The 23,277-nt window shown below is 49.8% G+C and overlaps 1 protein-coding gene, 1 long non-coding RNA gene and 1 other non-coding gene across 6 annotated transcripts; 2 read left to right on the forward strand and 1 right to left on the reverse strand.

Annotated features, from left to right (window-relative positions):
• Nucleotides 1-528: 528 nt before the first annotated feature.
• Nucleotides 529-18,029, reverse strand: ERBB3 (erb-b2 receptor tyrosine kinase 3). Of its 4 annotated transcripts, none has more exons than XR_011650234.1 (29): nucleotides 17,695-18,029; nucleotides 14,130-14,281; nucleotides 13,418-13,604; nucleotides 12,644-12,769; nucleotides 11,950-12,015; nucleotides 11,661-11,779; nucleotides 11,421-11,562; nucleotides 11,021-11,134; nucleotides 10,809-10,929; nucleotides 9,135-9,208; nucleotides 8,865-8,955; nucleotides 8,395-8,600; nucleotides 8,045-8,177; nucleotides 7,758-7,848; nucleotides 7,365-7,519; nucleotides 6,499-6,552; nucleotides 5,954-6,095; nucleotides 5,108-5,227; nucleotides 4,886-4,984; nucleotides 4,484-4,669; nucleotides 4,150-4,305; nucleotides 3,773-3,848; nucleotides 3,448-3,594; nucleotides 3,256-3,353; nucleotides 2,977-3,165; nucleotides 2,732-2,803; nucleotides 2,316-2,616; nucleotides 702-2,131; nucleotides 529-630 (listed from the first exon to the last, which is right to left on the reverse strand). XR_011650234.1 is itself a non-coding variant. In XM_004466097.4 (28 exons), exons 1-28 carry the CDS (start codon nucleotides 17,774-17,776, stop codon nucleotides 1,608-1,610), a joined length of 4,023 nt encoding a protein of 1,340 aa, XP_004466154.2. In that variant the 5' UTR covers nucleotides 17,777-17,977; the 3' UTR covers nucleotides 529-1,607. The 4 variants fall into 4 exon arrangements, 2 of the variants coding, with proteins under 2 accessions (XP_004466154.2, XP_058164019.1); XR_011650235.1 differs by lacking the exon at nucleotides 17,695-18,029 and adding an exon at nucleotides 14,688-14,770; XM_004466097.4 differs by having other exon boundaries at nucleotides 529-2,131; nucleotides 17,695-17,977.
• A 21-nt stretch (nucleotides 18,030-18,050) lies between these two features.
• LOC131280567 (uncharacterized) lies at nucleotides 18,051-21,660 on the forward strand. The gene is made up of 2 exons (XR_009188202.2): nucleotides 18,051-18,191; nucleotides 19,012-21,660. It is a non-coding gene; the product is annotated as an uncharacterized lncRNA (long non-coding RNA).
• On the forward strand, nucleotides 20,965-21,088 carry LOC111765990 (small nucleolar RNA SNORA31). The gene has a single exon (XR_002798168.1). It is a non-coding gene; the product is annotated as a small nucleolar RNA SNORA31 (small nucleolar RNA).
• Nucleotides 21,661-23,277: the final 1,617 nt, after the last annotated feature.

The raw sequence follows: 23,277 nt of genomic DNA on the forward strand, positions 1-23,277 counted from the left end.
GAACAGCAGACTTTGTTGGCACCCGAGGGAAATTCAGAGATTTGGTGATCACCTCTGAAGAGAATGAAAGTTCTGAAGCATCTGGGAGTTTAAGAATTTCTCCTGAAGGAAGTATATCAGATAAGATAACCTATTTATAGAATTTTCTCTAACTTCCCCAGGCATATCCAGTTGTCCAGATGGAATCCTAGTGAAATCCTTAAATCGGGTTCTTAACCTTTTTTGTTCCACGGACCCCTTACTAAATCCACACCGCTATACTGTGTATTATTTAATATATCTCACCCGCACCAACACCTTCCCACAAGAACAAAGATTTTTAAAAATTTCAGTTCAAGCTCATGGATCCCTTGTTAAGAACCCTTGCCTTAAAAGGAGTGTGTGTGATGTTTAAGGAAAAGTATAGCTGGAGAAAGACACATGGGACAAAGTAGGACCATCGAAGACAGCATGCCATATCACCTCTGAGGGGAGGAAAAAAAGGCGTGTCTCATCACACACACTAAAGGTTTCCTTGACAGTAAAAGCTGAAAAAAACTTTGGCATTTTTATTCAGACATGTATAAAAACAAAACAAAGCTATATGACATTTTCCTCCAGGTTCCCACCCCAGGGGACAGCGGTCCAGAGCTGGGTCCCCTTTCTATCCTAACTGGAGGTTTTTCACTACCAGCTGAGATTACCTCTTGGATTTTGGGGACCCTTATGGATCTGTCATTGGGTAAGGAGTAGCGAGATCATTTACAGCACATGTGAGCTATGGTTTACAAAAAGATGTCCAGTTATTTTTCCTTCTGGCCCCCTCCTCTACTTTCTGAGATGCCAGCAGGGGAGGAGGGATTAGATCATCCTCGGTGGGATTAGAGCTGGTTCAGTGCAAAAGCAAGAAAACAATGACCTTTTAAGGGCTCAACTGACTTCCTCGACACCTTAAAGATCATGCACGTTGGAATTAGGACGATTTGAATCCTGGATCTGTCTCTTAATTTACTTAATCTCTTTAAGACTCAGTTTTCTCATTTGTAATTTAGATAATGTAGGTAAAGTTTAGCATGGTGCCTGGCTGGTAGTAAAAGCTTAATTAGTGATAATCATTAAGATTTACTTTTAACCTCTCTTCATTTACTTCACAAAATTTTAAGCTTTCGAGTTCTCCCAGGAGGCAAAAACTCATAGACCCAAAATTTTATTTTCTCCTGCCAGGGGTTCTCGCCTTTCCTCTTCTTGAGGATAGTGTAATGGGAACCAGAGGCACACTCAAGAGTCTACTCCCAACAAGTCAGAGCCTGAGAGAAAGGGATCTGGGGAGTAATCCTTCATATCTCCAGGGAAGTCTCCTGAGGAAGCCCAGTGGGACTGGGAAGCACACAAAATAGGGAAAACCTTCTCCTTTCCTGGAGATGGAAAAGAGAAGAAAGTGCAGAGCTGGTTACACACCAAAAGAATTTTGTGTCAAAGTGTTTAAAAGCCTCCAAAGGTTGAATGGAATTGTCTAGGACTAGGGAAATGGGGCTGAAACCTGCAAAGGAGAGGGAGTAGGGAGAAGGGTACCCTCTAGAGGCACTAGCTGCCATCAAATGCTCCCTAAATGCCTCAGGGAGCAGGGGTTATGTTCTCTGGGCATTGGCCTTGGGGAAGAGCCTACTATGCCAGTAATCAGGGTTATCAAAGGCAGAGTCAGTGGCTTCTAAGCTCCGTAGAGTTTTGAGGCGGCCATAATGGACATGGGGGGCATGGTGTCCAGGCCCCTGGAAAGCTCTCATTTCTTCATACCCTTGCTCAGCTGCTGGGCAGGCCCCCATGGCTGCGTAATCCCCTCCAGGGCCACCTCCGCCACGCCGTCGATTCATATATTCATAGTCCTCATCTGGAGATGTGCCAGCAGTGGGCAGGATGGGTACAGGGTGGAGGGGGCAACTCTGTGTGCTGCCGAGGGAAGCACTGAGGTCTGATCCCACATCCATGTACTCATAACCCAGCTCCTCGAGGGAACTTGGCCTAGGGGCACGAGGTGGGCTGCGCCTTCTCCGGTTCATATATTCATACTCCTCATCTTCCTCTTCTTCTTCTGTACCCAGGACAGAACTGAGACCCATTGAAGAAAGGGTGCCTTCCCGGGAAGAGGGGATACCTGGGGGTTGAAAGGAGGAGTTAGGTATATGGAGGACTTTTCAGGGCGAGGCAGTAGGGAGTAGGGAAATGTAGGGAAAATAAATAGAGAGGGATAGGACCAGAGATAACAAAAGGATTAAGAGGAAAGCCTGGAGAAGGAGGATTAGAGGAAGATTTGGGAAAAGTCCTAGGAAGTCAGGTACCTTTGAGCTGTGTATCTGGCATGACATAACCATTCACATCCTCTTCCTCTAATCCCGGTGGGGAGAGTGGGGTAACAGGAGTGAGCAGGCTGTGGCGTTGGGAGTGATAGGCACTGTCCCCACGTGGTCGTGGGCTTCGGCTCCGGCTTCGGCTCCTACACATCAACACCTTCTCCTGGAGCTCAACCTCAGAGACTGTCACAGGATCCTCTGATGACTCTGATGTCAGGCGTCCCCGTGGCACTGGGTGCAGGGAGGCTGGACGGGGACACCGTTCACTACCCCCACAAACGGCAGACTCCTAAGAAGGAAAATAGACAGTGATTAAACCTCAATGGTTTCTAAGATCTTCCTGTCAATCCTAGGATCCTCTGCCACCCAGCCTCTCAGCAGACCCTTAAAGAGGCAGACCTTACCTGACAAGCCTCCCCAACATTACCCTGGTTCATGGGCATGTATCCAGATGACGGACTTAGAAGGCTCTGGCTCTAGGAAGGAAAACGTAAAGGAGAGGTTACAATCAGTGGACAAACCTACTCCCTTCTTCTAATGAGAGAAACCAGCAGGATCCTCTGAGTAGTTGATCTGGGTATCTGTGGAGTTCATGAGGGCTCAGGTGTGCAGATGGACATGCTAGAGTCTTGGGTACTTAGTGTCTTACCCCACGTGGCCGATTAAGTGTTCCAACTGGCAAACTGAGGGCAGAGCCCAGTGTGGCTGCCAGGTTGTCCTCCTCTGCCTCCAAGTCCAGGTCTAGGTCCAGTTCTGGTTCCAGCTCTACTTCCTCCAGTTCCTTGTTCGTCAGAGCAGGGGGCTCTGCTCCAGGGGGAACTCCAGGCCCACTCTCTCTCTATTGGGGCAAGTGATGTTAAGGTAGATCCTGGTTCCATCAAGATTCCTTTTCTTTAAATTTTCTTGACACCTTTTAGTCCCTACTCACCTTTATGACCAGATACCGGGGTGGGTCACGGGCCATCCTGGTGAACTCATTGGCTAGTTCTTTGAAGGTAGGGCGTATGTTCTCATCAATCATCCAACCTGGGGGTAAGGTGTAGGAGGCAGAGCCATAAGAGGGAAGCAGAGTAGGGTGGAAAGTTGGTTAGAAAATGGCTAAGGTGAACAGGTAACTCACATTTGACCATGACCATGTAGACATCAATGGTGCAGATCTGGGGCTGTGCCAACCGCTCCCCCTTCTCCAGCAGGTCTGGTACTTCAGCCAGTCTCAGTCCTGCATAGGGCTCTGCCCCAAAAGTCATCAGCTCCCAAACTGTCACACCTGGTACCAGGGAGAAATGGATTAGTCACTGGCAGAATGGCAGGTGTGGGCACAAAGAAGAGGCAGAACCTGATCTGACCCAAGGATCAGAAGGGCTTAGAGATTCTAGGAGGGATCTCAAAAGGCAACTGTGAAATTTGGGCCAGTAATGGTAAGGGGGGCAAACAGGTACACTGACCATAGCTCCAGACGTCACTCTGGTGTGTGTATTTCCCAAAATGGATACTCTCGAGGGCCATCCACTTAATGGGAGTCTGGAGGATTAAAGATAAAGAGCTGGTGTAACTAAGTGGCTGAGCACCAGCTTCCCACATATGAGGTCCCAGGTTCAATACCCAACCCTGGTACTTCAAAAGAGATAAGGTTGTCACCAGTTGATTTCTACAAAATTTTTTTAAGTCTTTCCAAACCCTAAGTTCTTCATCATTCTTTTCTATGTTGTTCTCAGAAATTAAATTTCCAGACTGCTCTCCTTGAACTTATCATGCAGCACCTGAAAGAGAAAACTTACTGCTCCCTATCCCCAGGCTCACCCAGCACCTTGTGTTGTCTTACCTTGGCCTCACTGTGCAGTAGCTGCTTATCATCAGGGGGCAGCAGGTCGGCCACCCCAAAATCTGCCACTTGAACCTGACTAGGTGACTTTAGCAGCACATTTCGGGCAGCCAGGTTCCTATGCACCATTCCATGCTCCTCAAGGTAGTACATACCCTGTAGGGGAATGCAGTATTCTCAGGTTGGGGGAATTGGTTGTCAAGATTAAGAATCACCCTAAACCTGGAAGGCAGCTCAGAACTTCATCCTCCCCATCCCCTCCCTGTCTCCCCACAGCCATTGTCTCCCTATGGCCAAGCTGTTCCCTCATAGAATTCCTCCAGATTCCTCTCACCTTGGCAATTTGTACTCCCCAGTTGAGCAGCAGCTGTGGCCCCAGGGCCCCCCGGTGTTGTCTCACATGCTCCAGCAGGGAACCCAAAGGCAAGTGTTGGGTGACGAGCTGCAGAGATGAGCCTGGGCACAGTCCTAGCAGCCGTACAATGTGGGCATGGTCTAGGCTGCCAATGGCCAGCATATGCTAAGAGACATAAGAAGAGTTATCTACAGAACAAACACGTTCACATACACTCAACATGTGCATGCCCAGATCAGGGCTTCCCTACGTCCAACCTGAATTCATGTAGAACATCCTCAAGTACATCAGCAAGGATAACATAGTACCTAACACAGGACCGTGCTTCTAAAGAATGTTTCTAATCTTGTCCTCTCTCCAGAATCTCCTTCCTTCACTTACATCAGTCACAGCTTGAAAACTTTGCCGTCCACTCTTGTCCTCAATGACTTTAATGCAGACTGGAATCTTGATTGATTCACCCTCAGGGATCCACACACCCTAAGAAGTTTGGAGCAGGAGTCAGCCTGAGGTCAGACCTTTCCCTAAGTCTTTCTCCCCTTTGCTTTAGATCCTTTTCTCCACTCCTCCCCCCCCACCCCAGACTTTCTGTGGGCCACTCACTTTGTGCACAGTTCCAAAGACGCCTGATCCAAGCACTTTAAGCTTCCTCAGCTCTGTCTCTTTGAAGATTCTGGCCAAGACCTTGTTAGCCTTCTCACTGGGATCCAGAGGCTCTATGCTCTGAAGAGGAGATGGGGAGGAGGTAGTCAGGAAAGTCAACTCCCATGTCCCACTCCTTGTACCTCTCCATCAGTGGATGCCAAGAGCAGCAGAGCCCAGAGGGAGCAGGAAGAGGAATTGTCTTTAGTCTCAGAAAACATCATAGGCATATTGGGAAACAACAGATCCTGAGGATTGAAGAAGTTGTTTGTGCTCATAAGATCAGCAATCATCCCTTTGGGTGGTGGGAAGAGGTAGAAATAATATGATCTTGAGAACTTTTATCTAGTACTCTATTTTTTTCAAAGCACTTCCACATGCATCATCCCCTTTCATCCTTACAGCCATCTTGTAAGGATGAATGTTATTTTTTTCTTCTGTATAGATATATAAGTTGAGGCACAGAGAAGGACATTAACTTCTTTAAAATCATTGACAGATTAATGGCATAACAGGGCTAAAATACACGTCTCCCATTTCTTTGGCCATTTCCTTCTAGTAGACCACACTGTTTCTTTGAAGAAAGGGATCAAATCTCCAGAGAAAGAGGAAGCTTTTAAAGAGTGATGGTGTAGTAGCAAGTGTGGCCCACCAATGCAAGGTGTTAATAATGGGGTGGTGTATGAGAATCCTGTATTTTATGCCTGATTATTCTATAAACCCACACCTTCCCTAATAAAGAAAAAAAAAGAATAAAAAAAAAAAGTGATGGTTAGGCTATCTTTCAGGATTAAGCTAAGTACTCACCTCACCCCGTTCCAAGTAGCGCCTCATGGCCCTTTTATTCTGAATCTGGCGCCCCCGCAAGTAGAGAAGAGTGCCAGCCAGGATCAGGAAAACTGCAACCAATCCTACTACCACTGCAAGAGCCATCACCAGATGGGTTTTGCTATGGGATATGAGAAGCCCAGGGTTATTCTGAGTGTATGTCTTTCCTTACAAATATCATCTATATCTGTGCTGAAGGTATGGTGCAGATTTGTGGTAAGAAGCTAACATTCACACGTATATTTTTGTACTCATGGTGCAGATTTGTGGCAAGAAGCTAACATTCACACATATATTTTTGTACTCTTGAGCACTGAAGGGGTTCACCTAGATCTGGACCCCCTAAGCAGTTAACTTTAGGAAGGGAAGACCAAGAGCCTGAATTCTTATGTTCCCCGTCCAGAGCCAGTAGACTAGAAAAGCCCAGAAGAAACAGAGATCCACTCTTCCCAGCAGATAACTGCTCTCTCCCTAGCTTCTCTCCCAAATATTCCCAGCTTTCTGAATCTCTAAGCCCATCATACCTGATCAGCTCCAGTGGTTGGCCTAAACAGTCCTGTAGCTCTGGTCCTGTACACCTAGAGAAGAAAGTCTCCACCTTAAATGGGAGCTTGGACGACAGGAGGCTCAATTCCAATAACCTCAATATACAAAAGCTTGTTTCTGATCCTACTGTGGCATTCCATTCTAGAGAATATTCCAAGACATAGCCTCCATCTGTAGTTCCCTGAGCCCCTTTTAAGTGAGAATTCCCTGAATTGAGGTTCCCAAATTGTAGTACAATTTTGTGCCATTACAGATTGTACCTTTTTTTTTAAGATTTATTTTTATATTATAAACATTTATTTCTCTCCCCTCCCCCGCTGTCCCCCTCTCCAGTTGTCTGCTCTCTGTGTCCATTTGCTGTGTGTTCTTCTGTGTCCACCTATACTCTTGTCAGCAGCACCCGGAATCCGTGTCTCTTTTTGTTGTGTCGAGTTGCTGCATCAGTTCTCCGTGTGTGCAGTGCCATTCCTGGGCAGGCTGCACTTTTTTCGCCCTGGGCTGCTCTCCTTACGGGGTGCACTCTTTGTGTGTGGGGCTCCCCTACGCGGGGGACACCCCTGCGTGGCACGGCACTCCTTGTGCACATCAACACTGTGTGTGGGCCAGCTCATCACACGGGTCAGGAGGCCATGGGTTTGAACCCTGGACCTCCCATGTGGTAGGCAGACGCTCTATCCATTGAGTCAAATCTGCTTCCCTTCAGATTGTTCTTTTACTACACAGCTAGGAGTGATTCTTAAATTACAGTCCCTTTCTTTCTGATCCCCTCGCCCTCCTCTATCCCCCTATTCTGTGTTCCTACTCCTACCCTTTGATCCCCTTTTCTAATCATCCCATCACTAACCCCTGGGTGCAGTTCTCATGGCAGGGCCAACATTCATTCTGAATATCTGGGTACTTGTAGATGGGACCCTTGGCACCTAGGACTCCATGGGGGCAGCTGCTCACACAGTGGGGCCCATCTCGAAAATGGGCACACTTGGCACAAGCATCAGAGCCCTGGGTAGAAGAGAGAAAGGAGGTCAGGAAAAATGGGGTCTGAAGGTTAGTTCAATCCACCTCCCTCCCTCCCCCAGCAAAGACCAACTCAGACATTCAGGATCCTCCATCCACAAATCCTAGCATTATCTGGCCTCCCTGTGCTGGCCTTGGCCTTGAGATTTGACCATGTCATTCCTCAGGCCATCCAATGTTGCCCATGCCCCCTCTCTCTTAAGAGACCCCGGTGCTACTGTACCGAGCCATTGCATGTGGCAGTGCCCTCCATGGGTTGGCATTCTGGGTGACAGGAGAAGCATTCAGCCTCAAGGGCAAACTCACGAGGCTCCCTACAGTTGGGAAAAGAGGATGGAGGTCACTTCCAAGTCCTGACCTTTGTGCCCTGATTCCTCAAGCACAGGGTCTCCACCTCCTTCCCAAAGGCATATACAGAAAGTAGTCTGAAGGCTTTCAGGTGCTACCTGAACAGCTCCATTCCAGGGCCCCCACCCCACCCCTTCTCAATTCTCTGCCCCTTCAACGTACCCATTCAGAAAGTTGCAGTGGGTCACACAGACACCTCCTCGGCTGTAGTTTCGACAGGATAAGCACTGCCCAGGGCCTGGGCCCCAGCATCCCCCGGAGGAGCACAGTGGGTCACACACTTTGCCCTCTGCCACTGCAGAGGAAGGGATGGGTTAGTAGATGAGTCTGAGGACTCTGAAAAAGGCGTTGCCTCATTACTGCTTCTAACCTGAACCCCCAGAGTTTCTAAAATGCTCCTTCTCCTTGGCTCCTCCTCCCACCCCTACTCCTATTTCCAGGACAAAACAGTCCTTACACTTTCCTCCTCCCTGACCCCCTCTTCCCACTACCCAGTGGGCCCATTCCCTCACCGCATTCTCTGCGGGGCCGATTATGCTTGATATCTAGTCTCTCTTCTGCAGGTCCCCGAAGCAGCCTGGTCCAGTTTAGAGAATGGTGGTAGCAGAGCTGCCGGTTGGCACTTATGTAGATACGCCCAGCACTAATTTCCCTCAGGGATCGGAGACCCAGAGATGTTACATTCAGGTTCTTCATAATCAACAACGAAAAGCCTCGGCTGAGAATAAGGAGACAAGATGAGAGGGAAGACCACAAAGGGAAAATTGACCATGCAGCGGATTCACTTTCACTCAACAAATTTGCTCTGGGTTAGTTAGGTCCACCCAAAGGGAATCCCCCTCCTTTTATAAACTTTCCCCTGTCAAACTTCCAGGTCTTTCAGGCCTGCTGTATGAGACAGGGCCTTGTATTTCACCTGAGGCTGTCAAAGAAACAGGGTTCATTGCCTGGTGATGTTACCGGCTCCATACGCCTTACTCACTTGTAGAGACTTCTGCCCCCAATGGTTGTCAGGTTGGAAAAGACACTGAAGTTGTGCATGTGGGGAGGCCAGGACTGGATGTTCAGGTAACCTGAGGGGTTGGAGAGAAGCATATGAGTAGGGAGCCTTCTCCCCTTCCTTTCTCAGGTTCTCTCTCCTGGCCCCGCCCCTGTTAACTGGAACGTGATTTTCTCAGGTAGTTATGCTGCAATTTGTGCTGGTGGTTCGTCTGTTCCTCTCAAAAAGAGCAGTACCTGGTCTCCCACTCACCTGTGATCTCCCGTACTGTCCGGAAAACATTAAGCTTCTCAGGGTCCAGAGCAGGGATTTTGCGCCATTCATCTCTGGGGAGAACAGTACAAATGGATCAATACGCTAGAGGTATATCCCAGCAGCAGTGAGCACAACCGGCCTCAGAACTTGGTTGTTAAATACCATTCTTTACTAAACGCACCCAGGGCTCCTTGGAAAATAGAGCATAAGTCTAGAACATTTTGTGCCAAAAAATAAGGAAATGCTCAAAAAATGAAGGAACACAGGAGCCAGTTTGAAGTCTTCCACTGGCCAAATCAGGGACAACAGATCACCAAAATAAATAAGGATTGTAAAGGCTTCTAAACCATTGAATAAAATAAGCACCCTTATTCTTGAATAAAGAAATGAATAAATGAATAAGAAGGGAAGTCTTTTCCTAACCCTAGAATGCCAATTTGGCAAACATCATCACAGTAATTGATTCAGGCAATCATTTCCCCATAAGATACTTATTAACTGCCAAGAGAAAAATAGCAGCTTTACAATAGAGGAATCTGGCAGATATCACCTTAACCAAGTGACCAGACACACTATCACCAATGGTGGGATAAATCAGCATTATGTGCCTCCTTGAAATGATGCACTGAGAAAACATTTGTGGTATTCCTATCAGAAATGCAGAACCTGGACCTAATGAGGAAAACATCAGACAAACCCAAACTGAGAAACATTCTATCAGTTACCGGGCCTGCACTCATCAAAAGCAACGTCAGGGAAAAACAAACAAAAAAATGGAGGAAGTGTTCCAGATTAAAGAAGACTAAAGAGACATGACAACTGAATGTAATAGATGATCCAGAATTTTCTTTTACTATTAAGGACACCAGTGGAACAGGTAGTGAAATTTGAATGAAGTAGATCAGATATCATTTTTTTTAAACACACAATTACACAATGGTTTTATAAGAATGTTTAGTTTTTGGGGAATATACACTGATATAGAACAGAGGTAAGGGGCACTGCATCTGGAAATTTACCCTCAAGTGGATCAGAAAAACAATACTGTGTATAATATGTATATGTGTGTGTGTGTGTGTGTGTGTAAGGAGGAAGGAAGGGGGGAGGGGGAGAGAGAGAAATGATAAAGAAAATGTGATATAATGTTCACTTTGGGGAATCCAGGTGAGGAAGGTATGAGAAATCTTTATACCATTCTTACAACTTTAGTGTAGATCTGAAATTAAGTCAAAAGAAAAACTTAAAAAAAAGGATCCTTTACACATGCACATGTGTACACACACATTTTAAATTCTGTGCCATGGATTAGAAAGTTCTTTTGCTTTTTGTTATTCCATGGAGGACAACTACGGCAAACAGCAGGAAGTCATGGGGAGGCAGATTATAATCTAAATTTAAGGCTGAACTTTTAGAAAACTTTACAGAAGACACTGTCCCTGTTGCTCAGGGCCAATCAGCGGCATGGTATCTGACGGTTTGGGAGTGTCCCTGAACAGATTCAAGCCCAGGGTAGGAAGTTGACTTAAGCACTCTCTCAGGGCCTTTGCAACCTCTAAGATTTTATGATTTATATAGATTCCTAATCAGCCCTGCACATGATGGGTTAAGCCAGTGCAGCACACTGTGAGGGGGGGTGAGGTGGGAGGGAAGGCAGGCTCTCTGATCTCTAACCCATTGAGGCCGGTGATAAGGAAGTCCAGGTTGCCCAGGATCTTGGTGCAGTTCACAAATCCATCGATGTTGCTCGAGTCCACAGTCTGGAAGCGGCTCCCAGAGCCGGTGCCCTCACAGGCTGCAAACACAGAAGAAGTTTAGTGGGGAGGCCTGAAGGAGCCTCAGAGGAATGGATGTCTCTCTATCAACGTCTTCCCTATCCCACTCACCTTTTGGGCACAGACCCTCACAAGGCTCACACATCTTGACCCCATTTTTATCCACCTCCATCTTGTCTGGAGGACAGGCCCTGACACAAGAAGTTTGATCCACCACAAAATTATCTAGGGAAAAGGAGTGTACAAACAGAGGTGAGGAACACTGCCAACTACCAACCGAGCCCCTCCTCTAGCCCTTGGCCTCTCCTGCTCTGCACTGGGTTTGCCCCCACCCCCAGGTTCTTGGAAGGGAACAGAACCTAGAGGCCACTCATTGGGAATGGTTAAATGATTATAACCACTTGCCTTCCAGGCCCACCCATTAACCATCACACTGAATCCTTTCTGCCTCCTGAAAGTCTATCTAAAAGCCTGGATCCACTACAGATGTGGCTTCCCCAAAGACACTTACGGGGACAGCTGGCCACACAAACTCCTCCATATTGATACTTGGTGTGGGGATTGGGTTCCAGCTGGAAAGTTAGCTTGTTGTAGACAAGAGGCTGTGGACACCGGGGTACACAGGCTCCACTGTCATTGAAGTGTCGGCACGCCTGGGAACAAGGGAGATTCACAAATATTCCTTACGTATCCTATCTCCGCCCCAAGCCCACGCCCCCATTTCAGAACGCAGGAAAACCTCAGTACGTACAAAGCAGTCTGTGTCCTGAGGGCCTGAGCAGCCCCCTGCACACTCATCATGGCAGCACTGGTTGGGGTTGGGCCCAAAGCAGTGACCATTACATTGTGGGGCACAGATAGTCTTGGTCACTGTGGAGGAAGAGAAGCATGGCTGTCAAGTCTCTTACTACTGTATTCTGGGGCCACTGCTCACTCACTTGCCCTCCAGGCTCATCCCTACCCCCCGGGTGACACAGGCTGAGGCAGAAGGAGACAAGAAAGCATATGAGTATGAAGTTTCTAAAAGGAAGATAACCCACATATCTGGCAGTCTTCTGGTCTGGGACCCCAACATCGCCCCTTGCAGACCTCATGACAGGGGGGACCTGGATGGGAAGGAAGACAACACAAGAGGCCATCAGGGTTAAGGCAGGCTTGCTTGAATCAACAGGGTATGATGTCAGCACAAAGGCTACCCAGTCCCGGGAAGGGAAGAGGGAGGGCAGTGTCCCTCCTTGCCCCAGGAGAGCTGGGCTGGGCTCAAGTGAACCTGTCAACAAGGGTGGTGTCCCGCCTCCACACCACCCACAGAGCAGCCCAAAGGGGAGGGACTAGGGAGTTGCCACCCTTGATCCCAGTCACAACCCTGGAACTTGGTTCCTCCTTGGCAAATTGAACCCAGCAAGAAAAGGTACATGTGAATAGGCAAGGAAAAAGAGACTGTGTCAGGGCTAGGTAGGTTTAAGGAGAAGGGAGTATGTGGTACAAAAAGAGTAATGTATATAAAGTCCAAAGATCTGGCTTCCCCACTTAGCACAGACTAAGACTCTTAAGTCTTGCCCTTTTTCTTGATTCACTGCTTCTGTCGTTTGGGTTCTGGTGGAATGGCCTCCTGGTAAGCTCCTGGGATCTAGGGTCTGGGGTGTTTCTTAGCGGAGAAGTGGGTTCAGATTAGAACACAGGGGTACAAAGAACGGAAAGGGCACTCTGGTTCGGTAGGTCGGGGCCACTCACAGCTCTTGCCATTGTTCTTCACTACTATCTCCGCATCTCGCTCCCGCACAATGTCCCTCCAGTCAATTGTGTCCATGTGACAAAGTTTATCGTTCTTCTCAATATAAACACCTCCTGACAGAATCTCTGAGGTAGGGAAGAGAAGTGACAGTGTCAAGTGCCACAGCAGACCTCTTCTTCTGTACCTTCCCACCAGTCCAAAAGGACACAAGACCCATAATGGAAATATGTCCAATTCAATCTGAGCTGCAGAGGAGAAGGCTTGCCTTATACGAATAGAGAGAAGCCAGGCCAAAAGTACTCCTGTGTCCTCAGACACCTGTCCAGATCCGGTTTGGCCAGTGGGGGAAGGGAAGGGAAAGAAAAGAAGATCCTTAACTCAGTGTCCCACCCCCCGCCCCCACCCCAAGACACACACATAGCCCTGCCTGTATTTCCCAAATGGCCGGGACAGGGAGAAGCCCCAGTTTGTGGGGCTTGGGGATGGAGTAAAGGTAGGTTTCCTAGAGAAGGGAGGCCATCAAGGTACACTGTATTCTGAAGTCAGAGGAATGGGTAAGAGATCCAGCTCAAACTCCAGTTTCACTAGGACTAAAGGACAGTGACAGGTGCCCCCTACTGAGGCACCCTCTACTATTTTAGTGGTGGTTCTTCAGACTACAGTGGTCAAGGTGTTAGGCACCTTGGGAGCGAGCAGTCTTGGGTCCTTATCAAGGAGGTGGCTGTCGGCAGGTTGGCTGAGGGGCAAAGCCAGAGGAGTCATCGGGAACTGACCAGTGAGCTGAGTGAGGCGGAGCTGGCGCAGAGCATGGCTGGAGTTGGTGTTGTAGTTCAACATGACAAAGATGGCAAACTTCCCATCGTAGACCTGGGTCCCCCGCACCACGCGGAGGTTGGACAGAGGCAGTGTAGAAAACTCGTTCATGGCCACGAGGACGTAGCCTGTCACTTCTCGGATCCACTGCGATGGAGCAGATGGTGTTATTGAGAGGGACAACGGGACGAAAAGCTCAATCCCTTCTCCCTCCCTAAGGCATTAAGGAATCCTTAGCTCTTCTAACCCTTTCTCATTCTAATTGTGCAGTAGGGAGTAGACTGTGTTACAATGCTGTATCCCATCTGGGAGTAAGAAACAGTAGCAGAAATGATGGAGAAATTCTAGCTCCCCACCCACCCTCTCCTAGCACACCCCATGCCAGCAGGGGCTGTGCTTAGCCTCCTCATCTCCTCAGGTGCCACCCGGCCCTCAGCTGCATCTCTGGGTTAGTTCTTGCTTAGCCTGCCCCTCCCTCTTCTCAGTAACTACAGCACGGAACCCAGATTCCTGTCACTGTTCCTGCAAATACACGGGTTTGACCGTCAGGTACTCCTGAGTCTTCGGAACGCTGCATCCAGGAGGAGGTGACCATAGGGGAAGGAAGCAGGTTTGTGTGAGGAGAACAGGGCTGAGCAGGGTGAGAAAGAGGGTCAGGTCAGCCTCTCTCACCTGCAGGAAGGAGAGGTCAGCATTGTGTCCTGTGAGCACGATCTCGAGGTTCCCCATCACCACCTCACACCTGTCGTAGAGCTTGTAGAGGGTCTGGTATTGGTTCTCCGCATCGCCAGTCACACTCAGCCCATTCAGAGTCCCAGGACACACTGTTCAAAGTGAAGGTAAGAGTGGGAGAGGGCTAGACACGAGTGTTCAGCCACATCCCCCGTTCCCTAAGGCCACCCCTTACTTGCCCTCCTCCAGTACCTCTCAACAGAATCAGGAGGCAGCTGCCTCTGACCCCCTCCCCGCATGGATAGACCTGGAGACCTATATTGGACGGAGAGCCTGCGCTTTCTCTTTTCTTTGAATCTCCCCAGACTGGAGGTGAAAAGGATTCCATTCTCTACCAGGGACTCCTCTGGGTACTATTTTGAGTACTACAGGTTAATCAAGGGGGGTGTTGTTGTTTTTTTTCTCCCTAGAAAGGAGAAGTTAGAAAAGAACCCCCACTTTGGTTATTCCCCTCCATCTCCCCTCCCATCCCCACCCCTCCACCCAAAGGGCACTTACTTCTCTACCCCCATCCAGCCTCCTTCTAGGTCCTGGAATAAATATCTCTTTGGGGCTAGCACACAGCCCCTATTGTGTCTCCTGCGGGTGGGATGGGGGCAGAGGTGGGGGGGCAGTGCCTGGGGCCACAGCCCAGCCCACAAAGAGGCGATTCTATCCAGGAGGAGGGGGCTGCCCCACCCTGTCCCCAGATTCCTCTCGAGCACTCGGCCCCTCAAGCCTTGGGTTCAGACAAATGACCTCACTATGGTGGGGAGGGGGTAGGGGTGTCAATGGGAGCTTTGTCTTTAAAGCAGGAAGATAAGAAGCTGGTTGCCTACCACCCCCCACACCCCAATTCTCTTCCTAAACCCTGGCTTCCCTTCTCACTCCTGACCCCTAATCCATACTCCAGCTCCTCGGCGTGACACTTTACAAAGTGCCCTGGGTATTTGCAACAAATGCAGAGAAGTCAGGAAAGAGCAGCAGAACCTCCAAGCCTTTCACCCCGTCTCACTGTCAGGAAGGGGCTCGCTAAGAGGCCTTCCCACACGGCAATCCACTAGGGGAGCGGACCAGGAGCCATGTCTGTCTTGGGGGTCCACTTGACCTTAGATAAATGGAAGATATAGGGGCTCTGGAAAATCTTGGACCCTGAAGCCCTACCCCTGTCTTTCCTCTGACTCAGTGAAAGACGTGTGTGTGTGTGTGTGTGTGTGTGTGTGTGTGTGTGTTGGGGGGGGAGGTAGATACCACCTGTTCCAACCACCCTTCCCTGAGGCAGTGCCAGCTCAGTGGGAGGCAGGAGTGGGAAAGGAGGGAGAGATTGGTGAGGCCTAAGCCACTCCCCTGAGATCCACCCCAGGGCTCACTACTTGACCTTTGAGGGCCCCTGGCCTAGCGCTCTCCAGCCAGGGCCCGGGCTGGCCTAGACCCAACAAAGAGCAGTAAACAGGCCGGGAACTCCCAGAGGAGCCTGGGGACCCCAGGGTCCTCGAGATGCAATGAAAGAGACTATGAGGGTTAGTCATTTCCAGAACAGCTCCACCCCAATTCCTTTCCTGGCAGGACACCCCCTCTTCCAAGTCAAGGCGCCAATCCTCCCTAGATAAAGGAGGAGCCAAGATTTCTGCCCAGGGAAGTGGTGTGTGTATGCTCACGGACACAGGGAGGCACACACGACCACGTGCACCCCTCCCCTGCTGGCCCAGAAATCTACATGGGCTCTGCCTTTGGGTTTCCTGCCTGAGGAGTACTCAGGTGCCCCATCCATCACACCTGCCATATCTGTTGGTGAAGACTTTGTGTCTGTGCTGGGAGGCCACGTTAGAGGTACCTCCCAGTCCCCCAGCAGTCTGAGGGTAAAGTCCATGTTACACAAACAGGGAACAAAGGCCCCAGGTGGGGCAGCTTGAACAACACCTCTGGGGAGGAACTAGGCAGCTGCAGGAGGGGGCAGGGGCACTGGAGTCAGAGAAACCCCTGGCCGTACCCAGGGGCCAGGGGCATAAGGGAGGGGCAGCGTCACAGGCCCTCGGGTTGGTAGAGAGCCCTGGGGGAGGGATACGGCAAGAATCTCCAGCCCCTCCTCAACCAGAGGCCTCCCCTCCAACATCCCCCACCCCCATCACAGCCAGCAGGGACAAAGGGGCCATACAAGTCCTGAGACAGGGCCGGATGCCCAGAGGCTGCAGAATCCAGATAAAGGGCAAAGAGACCCAACCATGCCTGCCCCCTGTCTCCCCCAGAGAAGGAGGCCAGAAATCTAGGACTCCCGGGTTCCTGGCTGAAGAGTCCAGGGTCTGGATGGGACAGAGATACAGTCACTTCACTCCTCCCTCCCACTCCAATTCTCTCCACCAGCTGGGAGTGTTCCTATCTAAGATCCCAGGGTCTAAATTTAGGCCCAGCAACTGTGAGGGAAGCACAGGTGTTTCTCCCACTCCCACCCAAGGGAAGGGGCCCTGGCTGTGCCAAATCCCAAGCTGGGAACTAGGGGGAGGGGAGGAGAGTTACAGGACCCCTCCAGTTCCAGCAAGCTCTCAGGAGTCTGTGGGACCAGAGACACCCTGAAAAGGGGCTCCGATGTCATGGGAGTCGGGAGATGAGTAGAAAAGAGCAACTCAAATAAACAAAATGGGGGTAAGGAATGGGGCCTGGGAAGGACTCCCCAGACCAGGGGCCTCAGCAGGTGGGAGAGGTGCCTTCTTGGCTCTGAGGTTGAGGAGAGAAAAGACAAACAGGAGAAAGAGAGGCTGGAAGTTCTGCCCCTGAAGATCCCAGCCCGGGGCCATGTGTATAGTAGATGCTCAATAAATAGTAGTTGAATTAATCTGAGTTTTGACAAAGAGGTTGGTCCAGTCGGGCACCTGCCAGCTTCATTATTTTGCGGGAAGGCGGGCAGCCAGCCTCTGCTGGGCCTCTCACCTGAGGTCACCTGGACTTGGCCCTCTGCTTAATCTCTGCCCTCCCCAGGGCAGGCCTACTCACGGAAGAGGAGGTGCCAGCTCCCGTTTTTCCAACACAGGAGAACAACAACTCCTACCCCCACCCCAATCCTATCGCAGCTCCGCCCTGTGGGCAAAACAACCAAACTGGAGGTGGCTGAAACCCGGGGGGAAGGGGCTGGAGAGCAAACTGAGAGCCCTTTCCCACCCAGATCTCCACCTCCAACTATCTCCTCGCGCGGTTCTCTAGTGCCCTCCGTGCACTAGTGAGGGGGTGGGGGGACCCGGCCCCTCTCCCTGCCAGAGCCCCTCGAACGTGAACTACTGTGTCGGCAGCCGGGGAACGAACCAGAGGGTCGCGACGCGCTGAGGGACTGGTCCGCGTATCCTGCGCCCGCCGCGACCACGCCGAGACCCCGAACCTCTGGAGCCGGCCGTCTCCTCCCAGATGGTCCCCGCGACCCTGGGGTCAACACTCCCGGCCTCGCGCCGCCTGAGACCCTGCCCCTGCCGTCAGGGGCTCCGCGCTCGGGGCTGGGGCTCCCAGCTGCCGAGCCTGCCGGGGCGCGGGCGCCGCTTACCTGCCTGCGAGTTGCCCACCTCTGAGCCCCGGGCCAGGCTAAGAAAGAAGCCTAGCACCTGCAGAGCCGCCTTGGCCCTCATGGCTCCAGAGGAGAGTGAGGGGAGCCCAGCCGAGCCCGGCCCGGGGGGCCCCTGGACTAGGACATCCAAGCGGGGGCCACCTGAGCCGCCAGCGAATTGGTGGCGGCGGCGGCAGAAGTTTGCAAATTGCAACTGGAGCCAGAGCCCGGCAGGGGCGGGATGGGAGGGAAGGGGTGTGTGTCTGGGAGAGCAGGAGGGAGGGCGCACGGGGGAGGGGGGTGAGTCACGGCCGCGCCCCCTCCCGCGCCGGGCGGGAGTCGGGTTTGCTGCTGCCGCGGGCCGCGAGGGCGCCCCACGCCCCTGCGCTCGGCCGGCCCGGGACTCCCTCTTCTTGGCCTAGCAGACCGAGGATGGGTCTCCCCCTAATTCTTCTTGGAGAGGGCAAGAGTCCAAGAACCCCCAAAACCTGGGAAAGGTAATGCGGGTGGGGAGAGCGCTCCAGAGCCCGGCCCTCTGAAATCTGGCCTCGCCCATTAGCCAAATCACTCAACTCCCCTAGCCGGTTGGATCACCTCGGGAGTTTCTCCCCGAATGTGCATATTTCTGTCTGTGTGTGTTTTTGAGGGGGAGGGTGTCCGTTGCCTCACCCTCAGGCCACCTCAGTTTCCCCGGGCTCGAAACCCCGTAACTCATAACTCATCCACCCTGCCCAGGAACCCGAGCCCGCGAGGACGCGTGAAATCGCGCTGTCTCCGGCCGCTTCCTCCTCCAGACCCGGCGCCGTCCAGGCCTCTCCCGGGGATTTGGTTGGGGGGCGGGGGTGGTTTCCAGCCTGGGAACCGACCCCGGAGTCCGCCTTTCCCTCTCCCCCGCGGGAGGGGCTCCCGCACCTGTCGCCGTCCGCTCTGCTGCCCCCCACGGCCGCGGGGGAGAACAGCTGCCTCCCCGCGCGCGCCGGAGCCTGCGACCGCGCCGTCGGGGCGGCCCCAGTTCCCGCCGCGTCTTCTGGGGACTCAGATGGGCGCAGCGTCCCCAGCCCAGGCCCTCGCCCCTCCCCGGCGCCTTCCAAGTCCCGGCTCTCGTGGGACAGGAGGAGAAGGGGGCCGCGAAGGAACTCGCACGGAGGCCACTAGAGAACCGCGCCCGCCGTTCCAGGTCGGGGGCGGCCAGGCGGGCCGCGTGCCCCCGGCGGCCCCGAGCGGCGCCCTGGGCGGCAGCGGGGCCCCACACCCCAGTGCATTTCTTTCTTTCTTTTAGCAATTTTTTTTTTTTTTTTTTTGCCGATTGCATTTCAGTCGTGAGTTTGGCGTTCCGCAACTAGCCCGGAGAACTGAATTATTTTCCCCAATAATTGGACAACAGTTGAGTCTTCATAAGGAAAACTCCATGCCCAGACAATCGGCAAAACTTCTTTAAGCCTACTCTGTGTTGCTGTGCAATGTAGAGGGCCCTCGGGCTTTGTCCTGACCCGGACCCCGCACAGAAGTCGTAACTGTTAATAGCAACAGCGAAACCGCTGGCTTGTACATACCTAGCCCGCTTCCTTTGCAAAGCGTTTTCTCAAACTTGGTACCTTAGAGAATGTTTCTCTTATAAAAAATGATGTGAGCTTGGCCACATATTCGGCAGAACTACAAACTGAAACTCCGGTGACAGTGGAATCAGGATGATGGGATCCGGTGTCTGACTAGGACTTCATGCTGAGACTGGAGCTTCATCTACTGGGCAGCAAATTCCCATAGGAGAACCTAGCTTTTTCATTGTATCACTCAGGGCCCTCGTTCTGCAGTTTGAATTCCAGGTGTGAGATCTCAGGCGAAGTTCCCACTATCCTTTTTTTTTTTTTTTTTTTAATTTTTTATTGATTTTGTAAAAATATTACATTAAAAAAAATTATATGAGGTCCCATTCAACCCCACCACCCCCACCCCACCACTCCCCCCCCCCCAGCAACACTCTCTCCCATCATCATGACACATCCATTGCATTTGGTAAGTATATCTCTGGGCATCGCTGCACCTCATGGTCAATGGTCCACATCATAGCCCATTCTCTCCCACGTTCCATCCAGTGGGCCCTGGGAGGATCTGCAATGTCCGGTAATTGTCCCTGAAGCACCACCCAGGACAACTCCAAGTCCCGAAAGCGCCTCCACATCTCATCTCTTCCTCCCATTCCCTGCACCCAGCAGCCACCATGGCCACTTTTCCCACACCAATGACACATTTTCTCTGTGGACCTTGGATTGGTTGTGTCCATTGCACATCTATGTTAAGAGGAGGCTTAGATTCCACATGGATACTGGATGCAATCCTCCTGCTTTCAGTAGTAGGCCCTCTAGGCTCCATGGTGTGTGGTTGACACCCACTATCCTTGATCTCCGTGTTTGTAAAACAGTTGCAAACAGATTGTTATTTGAATTTGATGAGAATAGTCAAGTAAAGCTCTTAATCACTGGGTTTAATCCTTTAAGAAGCATTCAATGAATGCTAGCTGTATTTATTCATGTTATCACCAATACCACTGCTCCCCTCCCCAGCTAGATCCTAAGGTGTGTTTGTTGATATCTAGTCGCTCTTCAACACTTCAACACCATGCTAAGCTTGGGGATATAAACACTGGAAAAAGCTGTCATATAAGGGGCCATCTCTGTTGGGTGCTGCCCTGGCTGAATAAATATAGGAAGGAAAGGAGGATTTATTGGTGAAAGCTCTCTGCAGTTTTCTAGCACCCCTTCTTCCTTTCTCATTCTTAGCTGATGACTTTGGTTTTTATTTTACTATGAAAATAGAAGTAATCAAAATAAAACATTTTATCTTTCTACCAACCACTTGACCCACTTTCCTCCATCCACACCTATGTATGGTTACTGTCATCAACAAATTCTCTTCATTTCTGTTTAAAGCCAGTATCACTCCACCCCCACATGCTCCAGGTCTCCACTGGAATCCATTCCTTCTTGCCTACCTGGGGACTTTTTCCTGCAGTTGTCCCCTTTCTTCTGTATTACCAAATTTTCCTCCTACTTGATCACTTCCATCAGCAAACATGTTGTTATATCTGCCATCTTAAAAAACAAAAAACCTTTCTTTGGCCTTCTAGTCCCTTGCTTCTCACTGCTGTAACATATTCTATTAGGTGGATTTTTGTATTTTATTTTTTAATTTTTTTTCACTATACCAATGACATAAACTTAGATCATCTCCAACTTCCTGCTACCATAAGCAGTGCTACAATAAACACCTTCTATGCATCTCTGACAGCCCTGGAGCAGTTAATGTCTGCTGCTAAGGTTTCCACTATAGTGCAAGAAAAAGAAGTCTTCGTGCTCTCTGTCTGGTGGCAACCAAGACTGAATGGGGGAATACAGGAAATCCTAAAAACGCAGAAGGGGAAATAATCTTTGTTACTCAAATGAACTTAAAAATGGCAAATAACCTTCTTATTCCACAAAAGGATTCTGAAGTTTGGATTTACGTGAGAAGTGTTGGACGATGATGTTTCCTATGCTCATGCCTTCTGGTAAAGCTTTCACAACTTTGAAAGGTTAAAAAAAAACTGGATTAAAAGCAAGCCAGCAGTTCTTCCCTTTGGTCCTGGAAGGATCCTGGACTTTGTGTGAACACTGAATTGGACTCTTAAATCTGGTTTTCAGTCTTAGGTAACAGAAAGTTTTGCAACGATGGGACAAATGAGCTCAGATCTATCATTCCACTCCAGCAGTAATGAGACACTGGAATAAGACCACCTAGGAGGATAATGAGCAAGTGGAGGCATATTTTTATTTTTGAGCACCTGTAGGTTGGCAGGAAAATCCTGCAAAAAGCAGCATAGAACTCTCCTATATCCTCTCACATTCTTCCTATTAACATTTTGCATTAGTGATGGTACATGAAAAAAAAAGTGTATAGTAAAAAAATAAATAAACACCTTCTTCATACATGCTTCTTCTGGTTCTCTGATGATTTCTTATGTACACTTAGCTCTACCCCCTTCAGAATGTCTGCACCAATCTTACTCTCACCATCAATGCACAGAGATAGTGATGTCTATCTCCTAACTTCCTTATCAATACTTGATATTATTCAAGTTCCAATTTTCCAATTTGCCCTGAGTTTAAGCTATATCATTTCATTTCTTTAATTATTAATATGTTTCAGCATCTTCTCAAATTCTTTTTTTACTTCTGTTTTTTTTCCTTTTATAAATAACCTCTTTGTTTTCCTTTGTCAATTTTTCTATAGGGATTCCTTTTCTCATAAAATTAGGAACAAGACCAAGATTCTCACTTTCACCACTTCTACTCAACATAGACTTGAAGCGCTAGCCAGAACTATTAGGCAAGAAAAAGAAATTAAAGTCATCCAAATTGGAAAGGAAAAAGTAAAACTCTACACAGATGATATGATCTTATACCTAGAAAATCATGAAGAATCCACACACACATACATAGACACACACAAAAACTGTGAGAGCTAATAAAGTCAGTAAAGCTGCAGAATACAAAATCAACATGTAAAAGTCACTTATATTTCTATACACTAAAACAATCCCAAAAGGAAATTAAGAAAACAATTCCATTTACAATAGTGTTAGCAGAACACTCTGGATTCTGGGCTACTTAGTTCTTGGCTCATGTCACATAAAAGAATTTAAGGACACGCCTTGGGGTAGATAAGGGAGTAAAGAGTTTATTAAGAAACAAGAAAAGAAAATCAGTACACAATTTTTTTAAAGATTTATTTTTATTTATTTCTCTCCCCTTCCTCCATCCCCCCTTGTCTACTCTCTGTGTCCACTTGCTGTGTGTTCTGTGTCCGCTTGCACCCTCAGTGGCACTGGGAAAATGTCTCTTTTTTGTTGTGTCATCTTGCTGCATCAGCTCTCTGTGCATGTGGCGCCACTCCTGGGCAGGCTACACATTTTTCATGTGGGGTTGCTCTCCTTATGCGATGCACTCCTTGCGCACAGGGCACCCCTATGCGGGGGACACTTCTGCGTGGCACGGCACTCCTTATGTACAGCATCTCCGCATGTGGGCCAGGTCACCACACGGGTCAGGAGGCCCTGGGTATTGAAACTTGGATCCTCCCATATGGTAGGTGGATTCTCTATCAGTTGAGCCACATCCGCTTCCCAGGACACAATCTTGAGGTATAGATTACATAGATTATGGGCATGCTGCAGGATGAGATGGTGTAAGGGGTCTCAGGTTAGGCATTTTAAAAATCTTTCCTCCCCTTTCCTAGTGTTGGGGAGGGGCCCCAGGTGTTTGCTGTTCTGACTGGTCACCCTATCTGTTAGCTTTTCGGACCAATGCTGAGGCCTTTTGTTTTAAGGTATCTGGAGCTTCCCCTTGACCCTGGAAAGAGTTCCACATGAGCTCTCATAGCTAGGGTCTCACGGGATCTTTCCAGCTTTCTCTAGTAACAGGCTTCCCCTCAGGAGGTTCCCGGGCAGGGTCTCACGGCCATATTATCTGCCCCACATATTTGATAGGGTTTCATATCCAGAATCTGTAAAGAATGCCTACAAATCAATAACAAAAAGATAACCTAATT

This window comes from Dasypus novemcinctus, chromosome 12 (genome assembly GCF_030445035.2).
Source record: "Dasypus novemcinctus isolate mDasNov1 chromosome 12, mDasNov1.1.hap2, whole genome shotgun sequence".
NCBI classification, from domain to species: domain Eukaryota; kingdom Metazoa; phylum Chordata; class Mammalia; order Cingulata; family Dasypodidae; genus Dasypus; species Dasypus novemcinctus.

Coding starts and splice junctions, on each gene's coding strand:
- ERBB3 (XM_004466097.4), bottom strand. CDS start 17,776: ATGAGGGCCAAGGCGGCTCTGCAGGTGCTAGGCTTCTTTCTTAGCCTG. Junction 11,780..11,949: donor ACCAGAAGACTGCCAGATAT/GTGGGTTATCTT, acceptor CTTCCTCCACAG/TGACCAAGACTATCTGTGCC. Junction 3,595..3,772: donor GAGTGACGTCTGGAGCTATG/GTCAGTGTACCT, acceptor CCCTGGTACCAG/GTGTGACAGTTTGGGAGCTG.